Below are 19,654 nucleotides of genomic sequence, written 5' to 3' on the forward strand. Positions count from 1 at the left end.
ATGCCTGGCTTTTCTTTTCTCTTTTGTTTTGTTTTTTGAGATAGAGTCCTGCTCTGTCACCCAGGTTGGAGTGCAATGGCGTGATCTCAGCTCACTGCAATCTCTACCTCCTGGATTCAAGTGAGTCTCCTGCCTCAGCCTCCTGAGCAGCTGGGATTACAGGTGTGCGCTAGCACGCCTGGCTAATTTTTGTATTTTTTAGTAGAGATGAGGTTTCGCCATGTTGGCCAGGTTGGTCTCGAGCTCCTGACCTCGAGTGATCCACCCACCTCGGCCTCCCAAAGTGCTGGGATTACAGGTGTGAGCCACACACCCGGACATGAATGTCTTTTTCGTCTCCTTCAATCTGGAACAGCTACAGGGTCTTTTACTGATTTTTGTGAACTTGACACTTTCAAAGATTATAGGCTAGTTATTTTGTAGAATGTTCCTCAGTTTGTGTTTATCTGATATTTCTTCATGTTTACGTTCACATTTTGCATCATTGGCAGGAGTATCACGAGGTGATGCTGTGTTCTCAGTATGTTTTATCAGCTGGCGCAAGATTCCAGTTTGCTCCATTACCATGATATTTACTTGGATTACCGTGGTGTCTGCCAGGATTCTCCATCTATAATGTTGTTCTTTTTCTCTTTGTAATAAATAAATATTTATTGGGAGCTATTTGTAACTATGTATATATCTCTAAACTTTTCTAATGATTCATTTCTGTATTTACTACTGTGAATTCATGGTTTTCTATTTTATTCTCTCGGTTATAATTCATTATTAATTTAAATGCATCACTGGGAGCCCCTTTAAGGGTGTGGGTGTGTGTATGTGTGTGTCTGTGTGTGACACTTCCCAGTTATTCTTTCAGCACTCCCTTACTTTTTGGCACAAAATGTTTGTGGCTAATCAGAATTTTCATGTCCACTCATCATCTACTCTCTGAAATCATTGATCTCTCTAAGGAGTCCTGGTTCTTTTTAATGGAGAATGATATTTAGAAACCAAAATCTGGCTGCTAGGTGCTCGCATTGCTTTTGGAATATTATTGCTCCTGGACCTTCTTGGTGGACAGAGCTAGGAAATATGTGTGTGTGTCCCAAAAGTCTTAGTGCAGTTTTAATACTTCTGAAAGTTTTAATAACTTCTGAGGAATAAATGTGATAAATTTACCAAAAAAATTTTGGAAATTATTTATACTCCTATACACTTAGTTTTGTGAATTTTGAATATAAATAGTTTAAGTTTTTATTTAATTTTTTCAGCAGCAATAGAAAAATATTTTTCTTTGTGACAGTTTATTAGAATATTTTAATTTTTAGGTTCATGGTACATGTGAAAGTTTGTTATATAGGTAAACTTGTAACTTGGGGATCTGGGGTACAGATTATTTTGTCACCAGGGTACTAAGCATAGTACTCAACAGTTTGTTTGTTTGTTTGCTTGCTTGTTTTAGACAGAGTCTCACTCTGTCGCCCAGGCTGGAGTGCAGTGGCGGAATCTCAGCTCACTGCAATGTCTGCCTCCTGGGTTGAAGCGATTCTCCTGCCTCAGTCTCCCAAGTAGCTGGGACTACAACAGTTTTTTTTTTTTTTTTTTTAAATGAACTTCTCCCTCCTGCCACCAGCAGTATATAAGCATTCATTCTTTTTTCTCTACAACCTTGCCAGCATCTGTTATATTTTGACTATTTAATAATAGCCATTCAGACTTGTGTGAGATGGTATAATGTTGTGGTTTTGATTTGCATTTCTCTAATGATTAGTGATATTGAGCATTTTTCATATTCTTATTGGCAAGTATGTCTTCTTTTGAAAAATATATGTTCATTTCCTTTGCCCACTTTTTACTGGGGTTCTTTTTTGCTTATAGGTTTAAAGTTCCTTGTAGATTCTGGATATTAGACCTTTCTTAGACGTATAGTTTGCGAATATTTTCTCGCAATCTGTAGGTTTTCTGTTTCCTCTGTTGATAGTTTCCTTTGCTGTGCAGAAGCTCTTTCATTAGGTCTCATTTGTCAATTTTTACTTTTGTTGCAATTACTTTTGGCATGTTCATCATGAAATCTTTGCCAGTTTCTATGTCCAAAATGGCATTTCCCAGGTTATCTTCCAGGGTTTTTATAGTTTTAGGTTTTATATTTAGGTCTTTAATCCATCTTGAGTTGATTTTTGTATATGGTGTAAGAAAGGGGTCCAGTTTCAATCTTCTGCATATTGCTAGCCTGTTATGCCAGCACCAGTTATTGAACAGGGAGTCCTTTTCCCATTGCTTGTTTTTGTCAGCTTTGTCAAAGATCAGATGGTTGCAGGTGTGTGCCTTTATTTCTAGGCTCTCTATTCTGTTCCCTTTGTGTATGTGTCTGTTTTTGTGCCACTACCATGCTGTTTTGATTACTGTAGCCTTATAGTACTGTTTGAAGTTGGGCAATGTGATTCCTCCAGCTGTGTTCTTTTTGCTTAGGATTGCCTTGGCTATTTGGGCCATTTTTTGGTTCCATATACATTTTAGAATAGTTTTTTCCTAGTTATGTGAACAATGTCATTGGTAGTTTGATAAGAATGGCACTAAATCTATAAGTTGCTTTGGGCATTATAGCATGTTATATAGGCATTTTAATGATATTGATTCTTTCTATGAGCATGGAATGTTTTTCCATTTGTTTGTATCATCTCTGATTTTTTTGAGCAGCCATTTTGTAATTCTTATTGTAGAGATCTTTCACCTCCCTGGTTAGCTGTATTCCTAGGTATTGTATTCTTTTTGTGGCAATTCTGAATGGGATTGTGTTCCTGATTTGGTTCTCAGCTTGAGTGCTATTAGTCTATAGGAATGCTACTGATTTTTGTACATTGATTTTGTATCTTGAAACTTTGCTGAAGTTGCTTATCAGCTCAAGAAGTTTTTGGTGAGAGACTATGAGATTTTCTAGATATAGAATCATGTCTTCTGAAAACAGGGATAGCTTGATTTCTTCTCTTCCTATTTAGATGACTTCTTTGTGACAGGTTTTTTTTTTTTTTTCTAAGACAGAGTCTCACTCTGTCATTCAGGCTGGAGAGCAGTGGTGCCATCTCAGCTCACTGCAACCTCTGCCTCCCAAGTTCAAGCAATTCTCCTGCCTCAGCCTCCTAAGTAGCTAGGATTACAGGCATGCACCACTGCACCCGGCTAATTTTTGTATTTTTAGTAGAGATGACCATGTTGGCCAGGTTGATCTCAAGCTCCTGACCTCATGATCCACCAGCCTTGGCCTCCCAAAGTGCTGGGATTACAGGCGTGAGCCACTGTGCCCGGCCCTTTGTGACAGTTTTATAGATGAGAATTTCTGAGACCAAATGAATTGGTAGAGGAAATCCACTTGTTTGACTACTCTATCACCTGATTCATCCATGCTTTGCTGTGTAGTAATAGTTCATTGCTTTCTATTGATGAGTAGTATTTAATTGTAGGCCACAGTTTATTTATTCATCTACCTGTGGATGGACACTTGGGTTGTTTCCAGTTTGGGACTACTACAAATAAAGCTGCCATGGACATTCATATATGAGTCTTGATATGGGATATGCTTTAATTTTCTCTAGTATATCCCTAGGAGTGGAATGGCTTAATCATATGTTTAACTTTTTAAGCAGCTGTCAAATTGTTTTCCAAAGTGCTTTTACCATTGACATTTCCACCAGCTCCATGAGAGTTCCAGTTCCTCCATGTTCTTGACAACACTTGGTATGGTCATTATCTTTAATTTTTGCTATTCTAGTAGGTGTGGAGGAGTATCTCATAATGGTTTTGAGTTTCCCTAGTGACTAATGACTTTGAGCATTTTTTCATGCCCTTATCTGCCATTCTTATCTTCTTTGGTGAAGTGTTTTTTTAAATCTTCTGCCCATTTTTTATATTGGATTGTTTGTTTTCTCATCATTGAGTGTTTTCTGTTTTCTGTTTGTTTGTTTGTTTTTTGTTTTGAAATGGAGTCTTGCTCTGTCACCCAGGCTGGAGAGCAGTGGCATGATCTTGGCTCACTCCAACCTCCACCTCCCAGGTTCACGCGATTCTCTTGCTTCGGCCTCCTGAGTAGCTGGGACTACAGGCACCTGCCATCACACCCTGCTAATTTTTGTATTTTTAGTAGAGGTGGGGTTTCACCATGTTGGCCAGGCTGGTCTCGAACTCCTGACCTCAGGTGATCCAACCACCTCAGCCTCCGAAAGTGCTGGGATTACAGGCGTGAGCCAATGCACCCAGCCTCCTCATTGAGTTTTGAGAGTTCTTTGTGTATTTTGAATATGTATCCTTTATCAGATATATGATTTGCAAATATTCTCCTCCGGTCTATGGCTTGATATTTAATTCTTTCATTAGGCATTTTGATGATGTCTAAGTTTTGTCTAACTCAAGTTAGCAGAGGTTCCCTCCTAGATGTTTTATAGTTTTAGGTTTTATATTTTGGGTTAATTTTTGTGTACAGTGCTAGGTATAGGCCGAAATATTTTTCCCCCAATGTTCTAGGACCATTTGTTTAAAAGGTCATTCTTTTCCCAATCAATTTCCAATGAATTATCTCTGCAGCTTTTTAAATAATCAGTTCTCCATACATTTATGGGTTTATTTCTGGACTACATTCTGTTCCTTTGACATAGGTATTTGTGTTTGCACCAAATCACACTTTATTGCTTACTGTAGCTTTATAGTAGGTCTTGAAATCAGGTGATGTTAGCCTTCTGATTTTGGTCTTTATTTTCTAAGTTGTTTTTGGCTATTCTGAGTTCTCTACATTCTGTATGGAATTTTGACTATGCTTATCAATTTTTATCAAAAAGTCCACTGGGATTTCTATTGAGCTTGCATTTAATTTGTAGATCAGTTTGGCTAGAATGAACATCTTAACAATATTGAGTCTCACAACCTATGAAAAAAGTATATGACCCCATTTTCAAAATATTCTTCAATTTCTCTCAATAATGTTTTATAGTTCTCAATGTATAAGCCTTTTACATATTTTATGAGATTTATTTCTAAGTATTTCAAATATTTTGATGCCATTGTGAATGGTATTATTTTTTTAAATGTCAATTTCCAATTGTTGTTAGTACAGAGAATATGATTGGCTTTTGTATATTGATCTTGTATTCTACTTGTTAAACTTGCTTATGAGTTCTAGTAGCTTTTTTGTAGATTCATTTGCATTTTCTAGACAGATGATCATGTCATGGGTAAATAGAGTTTTACATCTTTTTTTTTCAATTTGGATGCTTTTTATTTTATTTTATGGAATTATTGCACTGGCTAGAACTTCCAGTACTATGTTGAGTAGACACGATGAAACTGAACATCCTTGTCTTGTTCCTGATCTTAAGAGAAAGCTCTCAGTCTTTCACACTAAGTGTAAGGTTAGTAGTAGACTGCATAGATGCTTTTTATCAGGTTGAGAAAGTTCCCTTCTATTTCTAACTTACTGAGTTTTATCAAGAATTCTCTTTTTGTAAGCATATAACATATATTGCTAAGACTTGTAGGACAGACAAAAGTGTATATCCACACACAAATTCACATGCAACTATATTGATTTCTATATCTATTATTAAAATCTATGAATTCATGTTTCAGCACCACAGGATCCATTCTAGTTTTCTTCGTTCCCATATATGTTAACTCCCTTTTTTGATAGTGAGAAACTGGTTTCCATCCTCCTTAATAGATTTGCTTATTTGATCAACCTCTTGTGTGTAACTATTCTCCTATCACTACTCCCATCCCATAGCTCACACCATGTCTTCCACATCACACTTGGAGTCTGGCATTCACTGCACTGCTGCTGCCTTCCCCAACGTGGACATCCTCATTACCCTGCTTGGCCTCTGACTCCCTGGCTTGGGCTGCCCTTCTGCATGGACACTCATCTCACCCTAACCATGCTCTGATTCTCTGAACTGGGTCATGCCCTTTCACATGGGAGTCCCCTGTACTTGCTCATGTACTGACATCCTTGTGGATGTTACCCCTGTTGGCTTCTGAAACCCATGTTGGGCTGCATGTCTAGGAGGCCCCTCTTTGCCTAGACACTGAGTCTCTGCAAAGGCTGCCCTCTCACATGGTCAACCCCATGACAGGGTACCCTGACAGTACCCCCACGACAGGCTCTTCCTATGCAGGGACTCTCCTTAACCCTTCTTGGGCTCTGACATCCTGTAGTGGGCCACTCCCCTGCATTGATGCCCTCCTCACCCGCTGTGGCTCATACCTGCAGTGGGAAGCCCCAGACAGAAGCTCCTCCTATCTTGCATGTCTCTTCCATCTCTTATCCTGCCCAGCTTGGAGACCTAACTTGCTTGGCCCCGGCTAAAGACTTTTAGAGCTGAGTTTTTCAGGAAGAGATAGGAAGAAAAGAAGAAAGAGGAAAAACTCATTTATTTTTCATGACTAACTTAGAACATTTTTTACATAACTAAAAATTTTTCCACTATTTTGTATTGGGATTTAAAAAAATTATTTTAGGAAGAAAGGACATATTTAACAGTACTTAGTCTATCTTCAAGAGGGTGTGCCTCCATTATTGCTTCAAAAGTGTCTTTTATAAGGCAATTGTAGTCATAATTAAGTTCAACTAGTGGTATAACGAAGGTAAGAGCTCAGCATGTCCCGGGAGACAGGTACACACTATGATCCAGGAGGAAAGACTCCAGACACTAAAGAAATTTCAAGACTGCCTAAATATATATATCAGTAGACTCCAGGCAGAACCAAAGTGGGCAGAATACAATACTAGTTTTGGCAAAATTTATTGTTTTGATGCATTTGAGAGTACAAATTTAATATACTTCTAGAGGTGACTCTAACAGCTTACTTGATTGGTTGACTAAAATTTGAAGGAATTCAGTGGTGGCCTCTATTCAGTGAGGCTGAGATGCCAGAGCTTTCCTGAAACAATGTAGAGGGGGGAATCCAAAGGCTTAGGGAGTTAGGAGGGTTGAACTGAATGCTCGATGTGTGACCTGCACAGCCACCTGCCAACCACATTCCGCAAGATGACCCAGAGTTATCTCCTTCATGATGGTGATGAGAAATATTAATTATCATTACATATTTAATTAATTATTAATTAATTATAATATTAATAAAAATTCATTATTATTAATGAAGGGAGTAGCGCATCCTTGAACATCTCTGTGGTTTCTTCTCTTTCTAGAAAAGTTATGACTCTAGTACAGAATGATGCCATTGTAAAGGGTTCCCAGATTTCAAAGGAATGATGGAATTCTAAAGTAGCAGGGGTCAGGCGGCAGCACTTAACTGCCAAAGGGAAGGTAAGTACCTCTACCATAAAGGTTAGTGGGGGCATACAAGTAATCAGAATGTTTTGATTGGCAGAGATCTTTGACAGTGGATAGTTGATCATGATGTCTCTTGAAAGTAAATATGTGGGCAGCCTGCTAGTGCAGTGCTTGATCTATGTAACAGCAAAAACTCTGGTAGCTGAAAACCTGACTTGAATTCCCACACACAGGAACTGAAGCCCCTTACCCAGCTTTTAGACATAAGTAAATGTATAGACACAGAGCCTTTTGACTGAAAGGTACGCCAGGTGCCCTTGAGGAAGGACCCTGCACCACTGCCACGTGCACACACCATAAATCCTCCTCTAAGACTTCTCCAAAGGGACCAAAGTTGACAACTGACAAACCCCCACATTTTCTCTCTGACCCATGAGTGATGGCTTTTATTGTTGGAAGGGCTAAACAGAAGCTCCTAGAACTGTCATTTCTACCAAGAGAATAAATCAGAAGCAATATTGCATCCCTGAGGGGATTGCAAAAATCCATGCTATCATCGAAGACTTGAAAGAAGTGGCGATAATTATCACATCTCCACTGAATTCATCAGTTGGTCTGTGCACAACTCACACGGGTCTTAAAGAGTGAGTGAGGACTACTATGAACTTAATGAGGTGGTAACTAAAATTCCAGCTGCTGTCCTAGATGTAGTATCTTTCCTGGGGCAAATTGATATGTCTTCCGGCATTTGCTTTGTAGCTACTGACCTGCCTTTTTCTCCTCACTGATTTGCAAGGATTGCCAGCAACAGTTTGCATTTACCTGTCAGGGCTAACAGTATACTTTCAGTTTTGCCTCAGGCTATGTCAGTTCTCCTGCTCTTTATCACATTTATTCTGTGGAGATTTTGATTGTCTTGACATTCCACAAAACATCACATTGGATTACCTCATGGATGACATTATGATGAATGGATCTGATGTTCACAAAACACCATATACTTTAGAGGCCTTGGTAAGATATAAGGTGGGAGATAGGCCCCACAAAAATTCAGGGGCCTGCCACCTCAGCATAGTTTCTGGGGGCTCACTTGTCACTCCTCCAAGGCAAAAGGAAAGTTGCTAGTCCTTGAGTGACCTACAATGGGAAAAGAGGAAAAATATGTGTTCAGCCTTTTTGTATTTAGGAGGGAACATATGCCACATGTAAATGTGCTTTTTAGATTCATCTATAGAGTTATCTGTAAGGCTGCCAGTTTCAAGTGGTATTGAGCAAGTTCTGAGAAGTCTCTGCAGCAAGTTCAGGCTGTGTACAAGCCATTGTATCACTTGAGCCTTATTATCTAGAAGGTCCAGTGACAAAGTACTTATGACAAATGGGAATGTTGTATGGAGTCTTTAGCAAGCACCAAAAGGAAAATGACAGCACCAAACTCTAGGGTTTTAGTGCACATCTATGCCTTATTCTGGATATGGCTGTTTGCCTTTTGAAAAATAGCATCCCCCTTGCTATTAGGCCTTGGAAGAGATTGAATGCCTAACCATGGTATGCTGGGTGATTATGTAATATGAACTTCTCATCATGAACTGGGTGTTGCATGACCTTCCTAGACATAAGGCCATGTGTGCACAGCAGCAATCTACCATCAAATGGAAATGGTATCCAAGAGAGTGGGGTTGGGCAGGTCCAGATGGTACAAGCAAGTTGCATGGGCAAGTGGCTTAGATTCCTTGGACTCTGAAGATATGTTGCCTCTTCCATTCATATGGTTTATAGCCTCTTGAAGATACTCCAGTTGAATGAGGAAGAACTAACAAGACTGGTTTACAGATTTTTCTGTATTACACACAGATATTACTCAGTTTCACTCAGGGGTGATCCTGAAGGACACTGGTGAAGAAAATTTCTCCCAGTGGATATAACTTTGAGCAGCAGATTTCATTGTATGCTATGTCTAGACTGAGAGATGGTAGTACACATGGACACTGATTCATGGGCGATTGCTAGTAGTTTGGTTGGATGGTTAGGGACTTGAAAGAAATAGGATCAGAAGATTGATGACAAGGACATCTTGGGAAGAGGTGAATGAATGGACATCTCATAACGGTTACCAACTGTGAAGATATTTGTGACCCATGTGAATGACGACCAAAGTGCATTCACTGGAAGGGAAGTTCTTAGTGATTAGGTGGGAAATTGATGTACTCAGTGGATGTCTGTCAGTCTCTTTTCTTGCCCACTCTAGTGCTTACTCAATGAGCCCATAAACAGGGTGGCCATAGTGGTAGAAACAGAGGGTATTCATTGCCTGAACAATGTGGACTTCCTCTTACCACGGCTGGCCTGGCTGACACTACTGCTGAGAGCCTAATATGTCAACAATAGAGGCCAGCATGGATCCCCTAATATGGCACCATTCACCTGGGGAACTAGTCAGCCACCTGGTGGCAGGTTGATTCCATCGGACCTTTTCCATCTTGGGTTGGGGGGTGGGGGTCAGAGATTTGTCCTCACTGAAATAGACACATTCTGGACATGGATATGCCTTCCTTGCAATAATGCTTCTGCCAGTAGCACCATCTATGGACTCACTGGGCACCTTATCCACTATCATGGAATTTCCCATAATGATGTTTCTGATCAATGATTCCCATAGCATTGCTTCTTCCACAGCAGTGAAGTGCAGCAGTGGTCTCAAGGCCATAGAATTAACTGGTTTTACCACATGTCCCATCACCTGGAAGAAACTGGACAAATTCTGAAAGGTGTAACAGCTTAGTGAAGACTTAGTTATAGCGTCAGTTGGGAGTCACCACGCTGAAATGATGGAGTCCATCTCAAAGTGTACTTACTGTGTGTGCTTTGAAACAGAACATATGTGGTACTATCCACCCCACAGCCAGGACACACGGGTCTTGGAATCAAGAGATGGAAGTGGCTCATGTCACTATTAAACCCAATAATTCACTCCCAGAGGGTTTATTTCCCCTCCTGGCTACCTTGAGCTCAGCTTGTTTGGAAGTCTTGGTCCCCAGAGGGGAACTGCTCACTAGGGTACGCTGCAGTGGCTCGATCAGGAAGAGAAACCAATCAGCGAGGCACGCTGCCAGATCTTACAGAGGAGAAAAGCATGACCCATGTGTCTGCTGAATCCACGAGGACGATTTCTTGCAGGTACTCACTTCTGCAAAATACATTGTGGCAAGTACTGGAAGAGTTTTGATTCTGTCAAGTTTATACAAGAAGAGAAAAAACAGCCATGTTTGCTGATTTTTATTTATTTGTTCACCTATGTGGAAAGAAAAGACAGGGCCTTACAGTCTTTTAGGGGTAGACAAATCTTTTCCAGGTCTTCAAGGCACTTGAAGATGCAATTAATAAAAACTTTCTTACTATCTTATCTACATAAGTTACAGTATAGGACTAAAATAGAGCAGGGATTCTGGGTGATACAAAATGAATGTTAGGTCAGTTGCATACTCTTTGAGCCATGGTTGGTGATTCTGCTAAGGTTTTTATCTTGATTTGCTCTGTGTATATTCTGGTTAAAGGGCCGACCTGTGTCTTTAGAGCATTTCCTATATTTGGCCCTATTCTAGTGTTGTGTTAAGTACATGGACTCTGGAGTCCAAATGCTGGGGGCTTAATCCTGGCTTGGTCATCTTGTAGCTTTGTGATCTTTGGTGTCAATTAACCTCCCTGTGCCTGTTTCCTTATCTGTAAAATGAGGATAATAGTTATATCTACTTCAGAATGTTGTTTGGAGAATTAATTAAAATGACATATGTACAGTCCTTACAACAGTACTTGGCCCATGGTCAACAATGACTAAAGTTTAGCAATTCTTATTATAACTTGGCAATGTGTGCTATGAGTCTGCCTGCCCGGAATATAAACCATTTGGGATCCCTGCTCTCTTTCTCTAGCAAACCTGCAGAACACCTGCTAAACAGCTCATATAGACTGAATAGTGTCTCCCTCCCACCTCCAAATTCATATGTTGAAGTGCTAACTCCCTAATGTGACTGTATTTGGAAATACGGTCTTCAGGCAGGTAATTAAATGAGGATGTAAGGGTGGGGTGATAACCCGATAGGACTGGTGACCTTGTTAGAAGAGGAGGAGACCAGGGCTCACTTTTTCTCCATCAGACACAGAGAGAAGGCCACGTGAGGACACAGTGAGAAGGTGGCCGTCTGTAAGCCAGGAAGAGAGGCCTCACCAGTAACCAACCCTGGCACTTTAATCTTGGACTTCCTGCCTCCAGAACTCTGAGAAATTAAGGTCTGTTATTTAAGCCACCAGTCTAGAGTATTTTACTATGGCAGCTCTGGGAGACTAATAGCATTATGAAATTGCATAATTTAAATATTCAGGCTGGATGTGGTGGCTCACGCCTGAAATCTCAGCACTTTGGGAGGCTGAGGTGGGAGGATCGATTGAGCCCAGAAGTTTGAGACCAGCCTGAGCAACATAGCCTGTCTCTACTGAAGAAAAAAAAAATCATCTGGGGTGGCGGTGTGCCTGTATTCCCTGCTACTTGGGAGACTGACCTGGGAGGATCCCCTGAGCCCAGGGGAGGTCGAGGCTGCAGTGAACCCTGATCAAGTCACTACTCCAGCCTGGGTGACAGACGGAGACTTTGTCTCAAGAAAAAACAACAAAACCAGAAACCTGTTGCATTTAGAGATAAAGATGGAACTGTGGAGTTTGAGTATCCTCAAAATCACTCACTGATGTGAAAAGGTGTTTGGAATCTACTTCTGAATGTATTTCTCGGGTGTACAGTGTTGAGAAAATGGAAGCAGGGATTATGGAAACCATCTAGTTTTAAGAAAATCAGGGCCAAATGATTGCTTTTTGGAATCTTTTATCAAAGCTTTTCTAAGATCTTCATTAAATAATAAGCAAATCTGAGAGAGCACGAGATCTAAAAAACCTTTTCAGCCCACACTGAATTTCCTAGTTAATCTCTGGGAAGATAAAGTCAGATTTGGTTTCTACATATTTTCACTCTGAAATGCAGAGAAAATGTAAAAACTTAGTAATCGTGCAAATTAAGAGTCATTCTTTTATGAATGCCTTGCGTTTACAAACAGGCTTTACGCCTCGCAAACTCGGACCCCTTCCATAGTGGGGCGCCAGGAGAGGGCTGGGCCGCTGTCCCCAAGTCAGGGCTAGCTGGATCCCGGCGTCCCCGCGTTCTCCGAGTCCCTGGTCCCCGCCCTAGCCAGCGCCGGGACCCGCTCGAGTCCCCGCCCCTCCCCCGCCCCAGCCGCAGGGGGCAGGGCGGGAGGCGGGCGCCCGGCGCGTCCTGTTCCCCGGACCCTTTTAAAGCGTGGCGCGCCAGGGCCGGGCATGCCGAGCCCCGCGGCGGAGACAGCGGTGCGCCCAGCTCCCGGGAGCGGCCCTAGCAGCCGAGCGCCCAGGGCTGCCCTTCCCGGGCCGGCGGGCTCCCCGGGCTCCCCGCCGCCGCCCCGTGCGCCCCGGGAGGGCCCGGCATGCTGCGCCAGCTGCTGCTCGCCGCGCTCTGCCTGGCGGGTCCCCCAGCGCCCGCGCGCGCCTGCCAGCTGCCCTCCGAGTGGAGGCCCCTGAGCGAGGGCTGCCGCGCGGAGCTGGCCGAGACCATTGTGTACGCCAGGGTGCTGGCGCTGCACCCCGAGGCGCCCGGCCTCTACAACCACCTGCCCTGGCAGTACCACGCCGGCCAGGGGGGCCTCTTCTACTCGGCCGAGGTCGAGATGCTGTGCGACCAGGCGTGGGGCAGCATGCTGGAGGTGCCCGCCGGCTCCAGGCTCAACCTCACCGGCCTGGGCTACTTCTCGTGCCACTCCCACACCGTGGTCCAGGACTACTCCTATTTCTTCTTCCTCAGGTGAGCCCGGCGGCGCCGCCACCTCTCTCTCTCTTTGCACCACCTCCCGAGGTCGCCGTTACCTGGAGCCAGGCCGGTAACTCCCAGGGCAGCCTGTCGGTGCCAAATGAGAATGCCCGTGGGGCGCCTACCCCTTGCCTCCTTGGATCTCTCTTGCTCCGTCTGACGTCTCTACAGACACCCTGGCTACCCCTGGTAAAGGCGGTTTAAAAGACAGGGAGGCTTTCTGTGCCTTGTACACAGAAGAGCATTGCGGGCAAAAGCTCAAAGCGCTCTCCAGCAGTCCCTTTGACTCGGGTCTTTAAACTGGCCTCAGTGGGAGTAGATTGGGACGGTGAGAAGAACAATCTTTGAAATCAGTCTGTGGCTGGCATTTTTGGCTCTGTCTTTCCTAATAGTGATTCTGAGCCCATTTCTTGACACCTTCTCAAGAACTTCCATAGCCTCACCTGTGTAAAGTGAGAGGCAGGGCTGGTTGAGCGAAAAACGTAACTCATGCAAAGCACCTGGTGCAGGTTAGAGGTTGACCAGCTGTCCACTCTCCCCTCTTCCCCACTTGTTCAAATGCGAAGATGTGATGGTGTGGAATATAGCCCAGGATTGCTTCATTATCTCGTATCAGCTGCCAGGTTATTTGAAATAGCAAAGGTTTATTGGGGGTAGCGGGTTCTGCTGCAGGTAAAATCCTGGGTAGCAATGCTTTGAGGGGTGGAGAGGTCAACCAGGCAGGAGATCCTCTCTGATTCTAGACCACTGGAATCCTCTGAAGTTCCATGAACATTGGCCTGTGGTCAAGATGGAATGCATCTGCCTAAGAACTCAGTCAATTCTCATTGACTACTGAATTCTTCTGAAATTTGAGTAGAGAGCACCAGGTAGAACCTAAATTCTTTGATTGGCTTCAATTGAATTTGGAGAGAGATATAAAACAACTGAGAAAAACATCAGAATGGAATCTAACCTATCTATCAAGATAGAGAATTAATCCACTGTTGTGGTGATCAGTGGTAGTTCCAGTTTTGCCAGTCTGGGAAGTAGCACTAAGGATATTTGGAATGAGGCTGATGTCGGTCTGCAGATTCACTTTTAGCTCACATTTCTCTGAGAAAGAAAACAGTTCTACAAAGTGGTGTTTGTAAGTGCATGGCAACACATGTTTTCCATATTGAAGCCAGAATATCTAAGTTTAAAAAACATGTCTTGCTTTGTGTTGGCTTGAGTGGTTCAGCTAGATTAAGTTTTTTTCTCTCTATATATATTTCCAGAGAAGTGTAGTTTCTAAATAAAGCTAGTGGGGCTGAGAGAGTGCCCTTCTCGATACAGAGAAACTTAGAGTTTCATGTTTTTAATTAGGAAAAATACTGAGATACCATCTATAAAACTATTCAAAACCAGAACTCTGTTCTCCAAAGAAAAAAGAGCCCAAGTATTTGAACAGGCTTTTTAAAGAAATTTTTATCATGAAATATAATTCGTCCAGTGGTTCTGTGGTGCTCAGCCAATTCTCATCTTTTTTACTCTACCATGTTTACAAAAGTTAGGAAAGAAATACAAAGTCAGACAGTAGTCTGACATTCTCATTTCACAGGGCTGTCTTGGTGTTAACAACTACATACAAATCATTCCTCCTCTGTTATTCTGGGACCTACTGAGAGGAGACTGGACCTCTGGTCACTGTCAGGGGTGAGGGTGGCAGTGGAGACTTGCTGGTGAGCCATACATGTTGTTTTTTTTAGACTGGAGTGTAACTTTCATCTCTTTCTTTTTGTGACTTTTTAAAGAATCATTCTAATTGATTTATGCTAGACCTTTAAATATGTTCACTAATATGTATACTGCATTTACTTTGTACCAAGTGCTTCATTTACTTAGTTTTTGATGCAATGCTTATGACATCATCAAAAAAGTAGGTGCTATATATATATATTCCTTTTTTTTTTTGAGATGGCATCTCACTCTTGTCACCCAGGCTGGAGTGCAATGGTGCAATCCCTGCTCACTGCAACCTCCGCCTCCCAGGTTCAAGTGATTCTTCTGCCTCAGCCTGCTGAGTAACTGGGATTACAACAGTGTGCCACCATGCCCAGCTAATTTTTGTATTTTTAGTAGAGACAGGGTTTCACCATGTTGGCCAGGCTTGTCTCGAACTCCTTACCTCAGGTGATCCAAAATGCTGGATTGGCCTCCCAAAATGCTGGGGTTACAGGCATGAGCCACCGCACCCAGCCAGTACTATATTCTTTTTGCAGATTAGAATCCTGAGGCTTAGAGGAGTTAAGACATTTGTTTCATGTCATATAGAAGATAAATAGCAAAGACAGAACATAGGTCATTACAGCTGGCCTTTTTTTCACCAGGAAATAAGGAACCCTCTTTGAGAAGGAAGACCCCTTGGGGGACTTGGAAGACAACACAAATAGACAAACAGGCACCACACAAATACTTTTCTCCATACTTTACTCAAAGTCATCTTTTTGAAAACCTTAAGGATAGACTGATGTAGTGTGAGACAAAGAAATAATTAGAAGTAGTAACTCCTCTAATGAGAGCCACGCCAGACATTGATGTGAAACTGGCAAGCCCATCGCAGTTGTCTGTGACTCTTGATTAAAGTTGGTACACCCTTAACTGTCGAGTCTACATGCCTGCCTTTTTTTCCCTCTTCTCCATTAGGATGGATGAAAATTATAACCTCTTGCCTCACGGAGTCAATTTCCAAGATGCCATCTTCCCGGACACTCAAGAGAACAGAAGGATGTTTTCTAGCCTTTTCCAGTTTTCAAACTGTTCCCAAGGGCAGCAGCTGGCGACTTTCTCCAGTGACTGGGAAATCCAGGAAGACAATAGGGTAAGAATCGGCTAAATCCTGTGCCACAGCAAAACAATAGTGTAGCTACACCTTGTGTGAATTTTGTGACCAAAGGAGTCAAGAATACTCTTCCAAAAGCCCAGACCAGAGAGCATTATCATATACCCTCTCTCTCTCCTACTATCCCTCCTTGCCTCCCAGCTGTTAAAAAAGACCGTTCATAAACTTTGGATCCCTGAAGCTTTACTGTTGGATAAGGAGTTCTTCCCAAAGTATGAGAACAGGATGAGATGAAGATTGGCACGCTGAGCCTTAGTTTTCTCTTCTGCAGACCCGGGACAATAGTAGTGTCTATATCAGGCCTGTCCAACCTGCAGCCCAGGACAGTTTGAATGTGACCCAACACAAATTTGTAAACTTTCTTAGAACGTTACGAGATTTTTTTGCAATTTTTTTTTTTGCTTATCAGCTATCGTTAGTGTATTTTGTGTGTGACCCAAGACAATTCTTCCAGTGGGGCCCGGGGAAGCCAAAAGATTGGACACCCCGATCTATGTCAGAGGGCTAATGCAATATGATTTAAATGTGTAAAAACTATAATTATGTAAATCCGTTAGCGTAATGCTCGAAAGAGTAAGTGCTCAGTGCCTGTGAGCTGTTACGACTGTTCCTGACTGTGTGATTGTTATCGACAGCGTAGGGCTCTAAGGAATTGTCTCAGAGGAAAGAAAAAGTGCTGAGGGAAATGAAATGAAATTGCTATCACAGCTACCACTCCTGTGATTCTTAACGGTAGTTGGTAAGACATAGAGGTGCAGGATGGCCAAGGTGGTTGCAAAATGTAAGGGTCGGGATCTTAAGGGTTGGGATCATTTTGGGAATGAAAATATAAGAGTCTTCTGCTCTGGGCCAAATGCCAGAGTTGGAGGAAAATTTTGATGATCATCACTCTTCCGAAGCAATGGCATTGCCACAACCAAGTTGGGGTGATAGTGGGGGGCAGGGCAGTCTAGGCCTCTGGGGCAGTGACCTATCTCTTCCAGTCCCCCTGATGGAAGACATTTTTAGGGTAATGTGACATACTGCTGGAGAGAGTTCTGATGTGGGTATCACATGGAATAAGGACTTTTTTTTTTTTTTTTGCATTAATGAACCCATTTGCACATGTTAAGAAACTCCCTTCTTTCTACCCATCAAGAAAAGTTTGAGGGAAGTGTCTTTCTCTTGTCTGATGGGATGGCTTAGGGTAGCTGCCTTGCTCTTCCCAATCCCTAGTGTCCTTTTTATTTTGTTTTCCTTCCAACTTTTATTTTAGGTTCAGGGGCTATGTGTGTAGGTTTGTGATGTGGGTAAATCACGTGCCGCTGGGATTTGGGATGCCAATCGTTTCATCACTCAGGTAGTGAGCACAGTACCTGAGAGGTAGTTTTCCATCCTCACCCTCCTGCCACCCTCCACCCTCAAGTAGGCCCCGGTGTCTATTGTTGCCTTCTTTGTGTCCATGTGTACTCAATGTGTAGCTCCCATTATAAGTGAGAACATGCAGTATTTGGGTTTCTGTTCCTGCATTAATTTGCTTAGGATAATGGCCTCCAGCTGCATCCATGTCTACAAAGGACAGGATTCAAAGGGAGCTTTGCCCAGGGCTCCCTGGACCCTGGAGGCCTTCTTCATGCTCTTGCACAGAAGCTGTTCCTGTAAAGGGAAGGTACGTCCAACTACGGGAAATGATTTATTCTTCTTTGACATATGCCTGTAATCCCAGCAGTTTGGGAGGCTGAAGTGGGGGGGATCACCTGAGGTTAGGAGTTTGAGACCAGCCTGGCCAACATGGCAAAACCCCGTCTCTACTAAAAATACAAAAATTAGCCGGGTAAGGTGGTGCGTGCCTCTAATCCCAGCTACTTGTTAGGAGTTCGAGACCAGCCTGGCCAACATGGCAAAACCCCGTCTCTACTCAAAGTACAAAAATTAGCCGGGTAAGGTGGTGCGTGCCTCTAATCCCAGCTACTCGGGAGGCTGAGGCAGAAAAATCGCTTGAACCCGGGATGCAGAGGTTGCAGTGAGCTAAGATCACACCATTGCACTCCAGCCTGGGCGACAGAGCGAGACTCCGTCTCAAGCAAACAAACAAACATTCCTCAGCTCTACACTACTGACAGTAGTCTAGACTTTTCTAACCCCTTCCTGATAGTTTGCCAGAACTTTCTCAACGTTTGTCAAGTATTTTGCCCCCAGTGTGGCTCCAAGCACCTGTTTTTATTCTTCCTTTTCCCCTTCTTAATCTTTACTGTTGTCTACTCCATGTTGAGTTGGACACAGCAAGTCTAAGCCTGAGTATCCTAAGCCTGAGTCATACTTAATTTTTTCCAAGTGAAACCTTTTTAGGCTTGTCCCCTTTGTTCTCCATCTTGTGGGAGCTTTGCTTATATGACTGTGTAATAGATTTATGTCAAGAGATTAGATGTTATTCTGAAAATACTCGAATAGGTTAGCCCTTAAAATCTTAAGCCACAAAACTTTTTAGCACTATGGTCACATCATCTAGCTACTAACATTTTACTGGAATCAGATTTTTCCATCATTTGGGAAAAACAAAGAACAATAGGACCGTGGAGAATTGTTTCAGTGTGAAGGCAGATCCATTTCTGTTGATCAGATGTAGATCTTGGGGGAGAATTCCTTTCCCCTTTCCCTTGAATCACCCTGGCCTCTTAGATAACAAAGTGTGGGAGCGTTCCAGGCTTGGAGGAAAAGTGGAAACTTGAGGCGAGGAAGAGAATTATTTCACTTTGCTGAGCTGCTGTGGAGCAGAATTTAGCTCAACCTGGGGGACCCTGCACGTTTCCAGACCTTTGCTTATGCCATTTTTATTCCCTATCCACTTTGAAAGGGATCACATCAAAGCTACATAAAATTAGCCCATTATGGGCTGATTGCAGTGGCTCACGCCTGTGATCCCAGCACATTGGGAGGCTGAGGCGGGCATTACCTGAGGTCAGGAGTTCGAGACCAGCCTGGCCAACATGGTGAAACTCTGTCTCTACTAAAAATACAAAAATTAGCTGAGGATGGTGGTATGTGCCTGTAATCCCGGCTACTTGGGATGTTGAGGCAGGAGAATCGTTTGATCTTGGGAGGCAGAAGTTGCAGTGAGCCAAGATCGTGCCAGTGCACTCCAGTCTGGGCAGCAGACCAAGACTCTGTCTCAAAACAAAGCAAAACAAGAAAAATTAGCCCATTAGTTTAAAATTTGAAATTAAAATTAAATTGACTTTTTAAAGTTTTGTGATGCTCCCTAAAATATTTTTACATACCCTAGAGAAAATAGTTGTGAGTTATTGACTACTACTTGTGCTGCCTTCTTTTTTTTTTTTTTCTTTTGAGATGGAGTCTCACTCTGTAGCCCAGGCTGGAGTGCAATGGCGTGATCTTGGCTCACAGCAACCCCCACCTCCCGGGTTCAAGCAATTCTCCTGCCTCAGCCTCCCAAGTAGCTGGGATTACAGGCACCCACCACCATGCCCAGCTAATTTTTATATTTTTTATAGAGATGGGGTTTCACCATGTTGGCCAGGCTGGTCTCGATCTCCCAGCCTCAAGTGATCCTCCTGCCTTGGCCTCCTAAAGTTCTGGGATTACAGGCGTGAGCCACCACACCCTGCCTCTAGATGCTGTTGATGCTGCTGTTCTTTAAGCTTCCATTCAGCT

At 42.9% G+C, this 19,654-nt stretch overlaps 1 protein-coding gene across 2 annotated transcripts in view; it reads left to right on the plus strand.

Annotated features, from left to right (window-relative positions):
* CCDC3 (coiled-coil domain containing 3) overlaps window positions 1-19,654 on the plus strand; it is a 146,123-nt gene that overhangs the window by 35,315 nt on the left and 91,154 nt on the right. The window contains exons 1-2 of one of the 2 annotated variants that reach the window (XM_011968142.1): window positions 12,586-13,134; window positions 15,808-15,982. In XM_011968142.1, the coding sequence (XP_011823532.1) occupies window positions 12,761-13,134; window positions 15,808-15,982 (549 nt within the window). In that variant the 5' untranslated portion in view covers window positions 12,586-12,760. Of the gene's footprint in view, window positions 1-12,585; window positions 13,135-15,807; window positions 15,983-19,654 lie in introns of those variants that run through there. The other variant, XM_011968143.1, reaches the window with a different exon arrangement.

Source organism: Mandrillus leucophaeus, unplaced genomic scaffold (genome assembly GCF_000951045.1).
Source record: "Mandrillus leucophaeus isolate KB7577 unplaced genomic scaffold, Mleu.le_1.0 Scaffold83, whole genome shotgun sequence".
NCBI lineage: Eukaryota > Metazoa > Chordata > Mammalia > Primates > Cercopithecidae > Mandrillus > Mandrillus leucophaeus.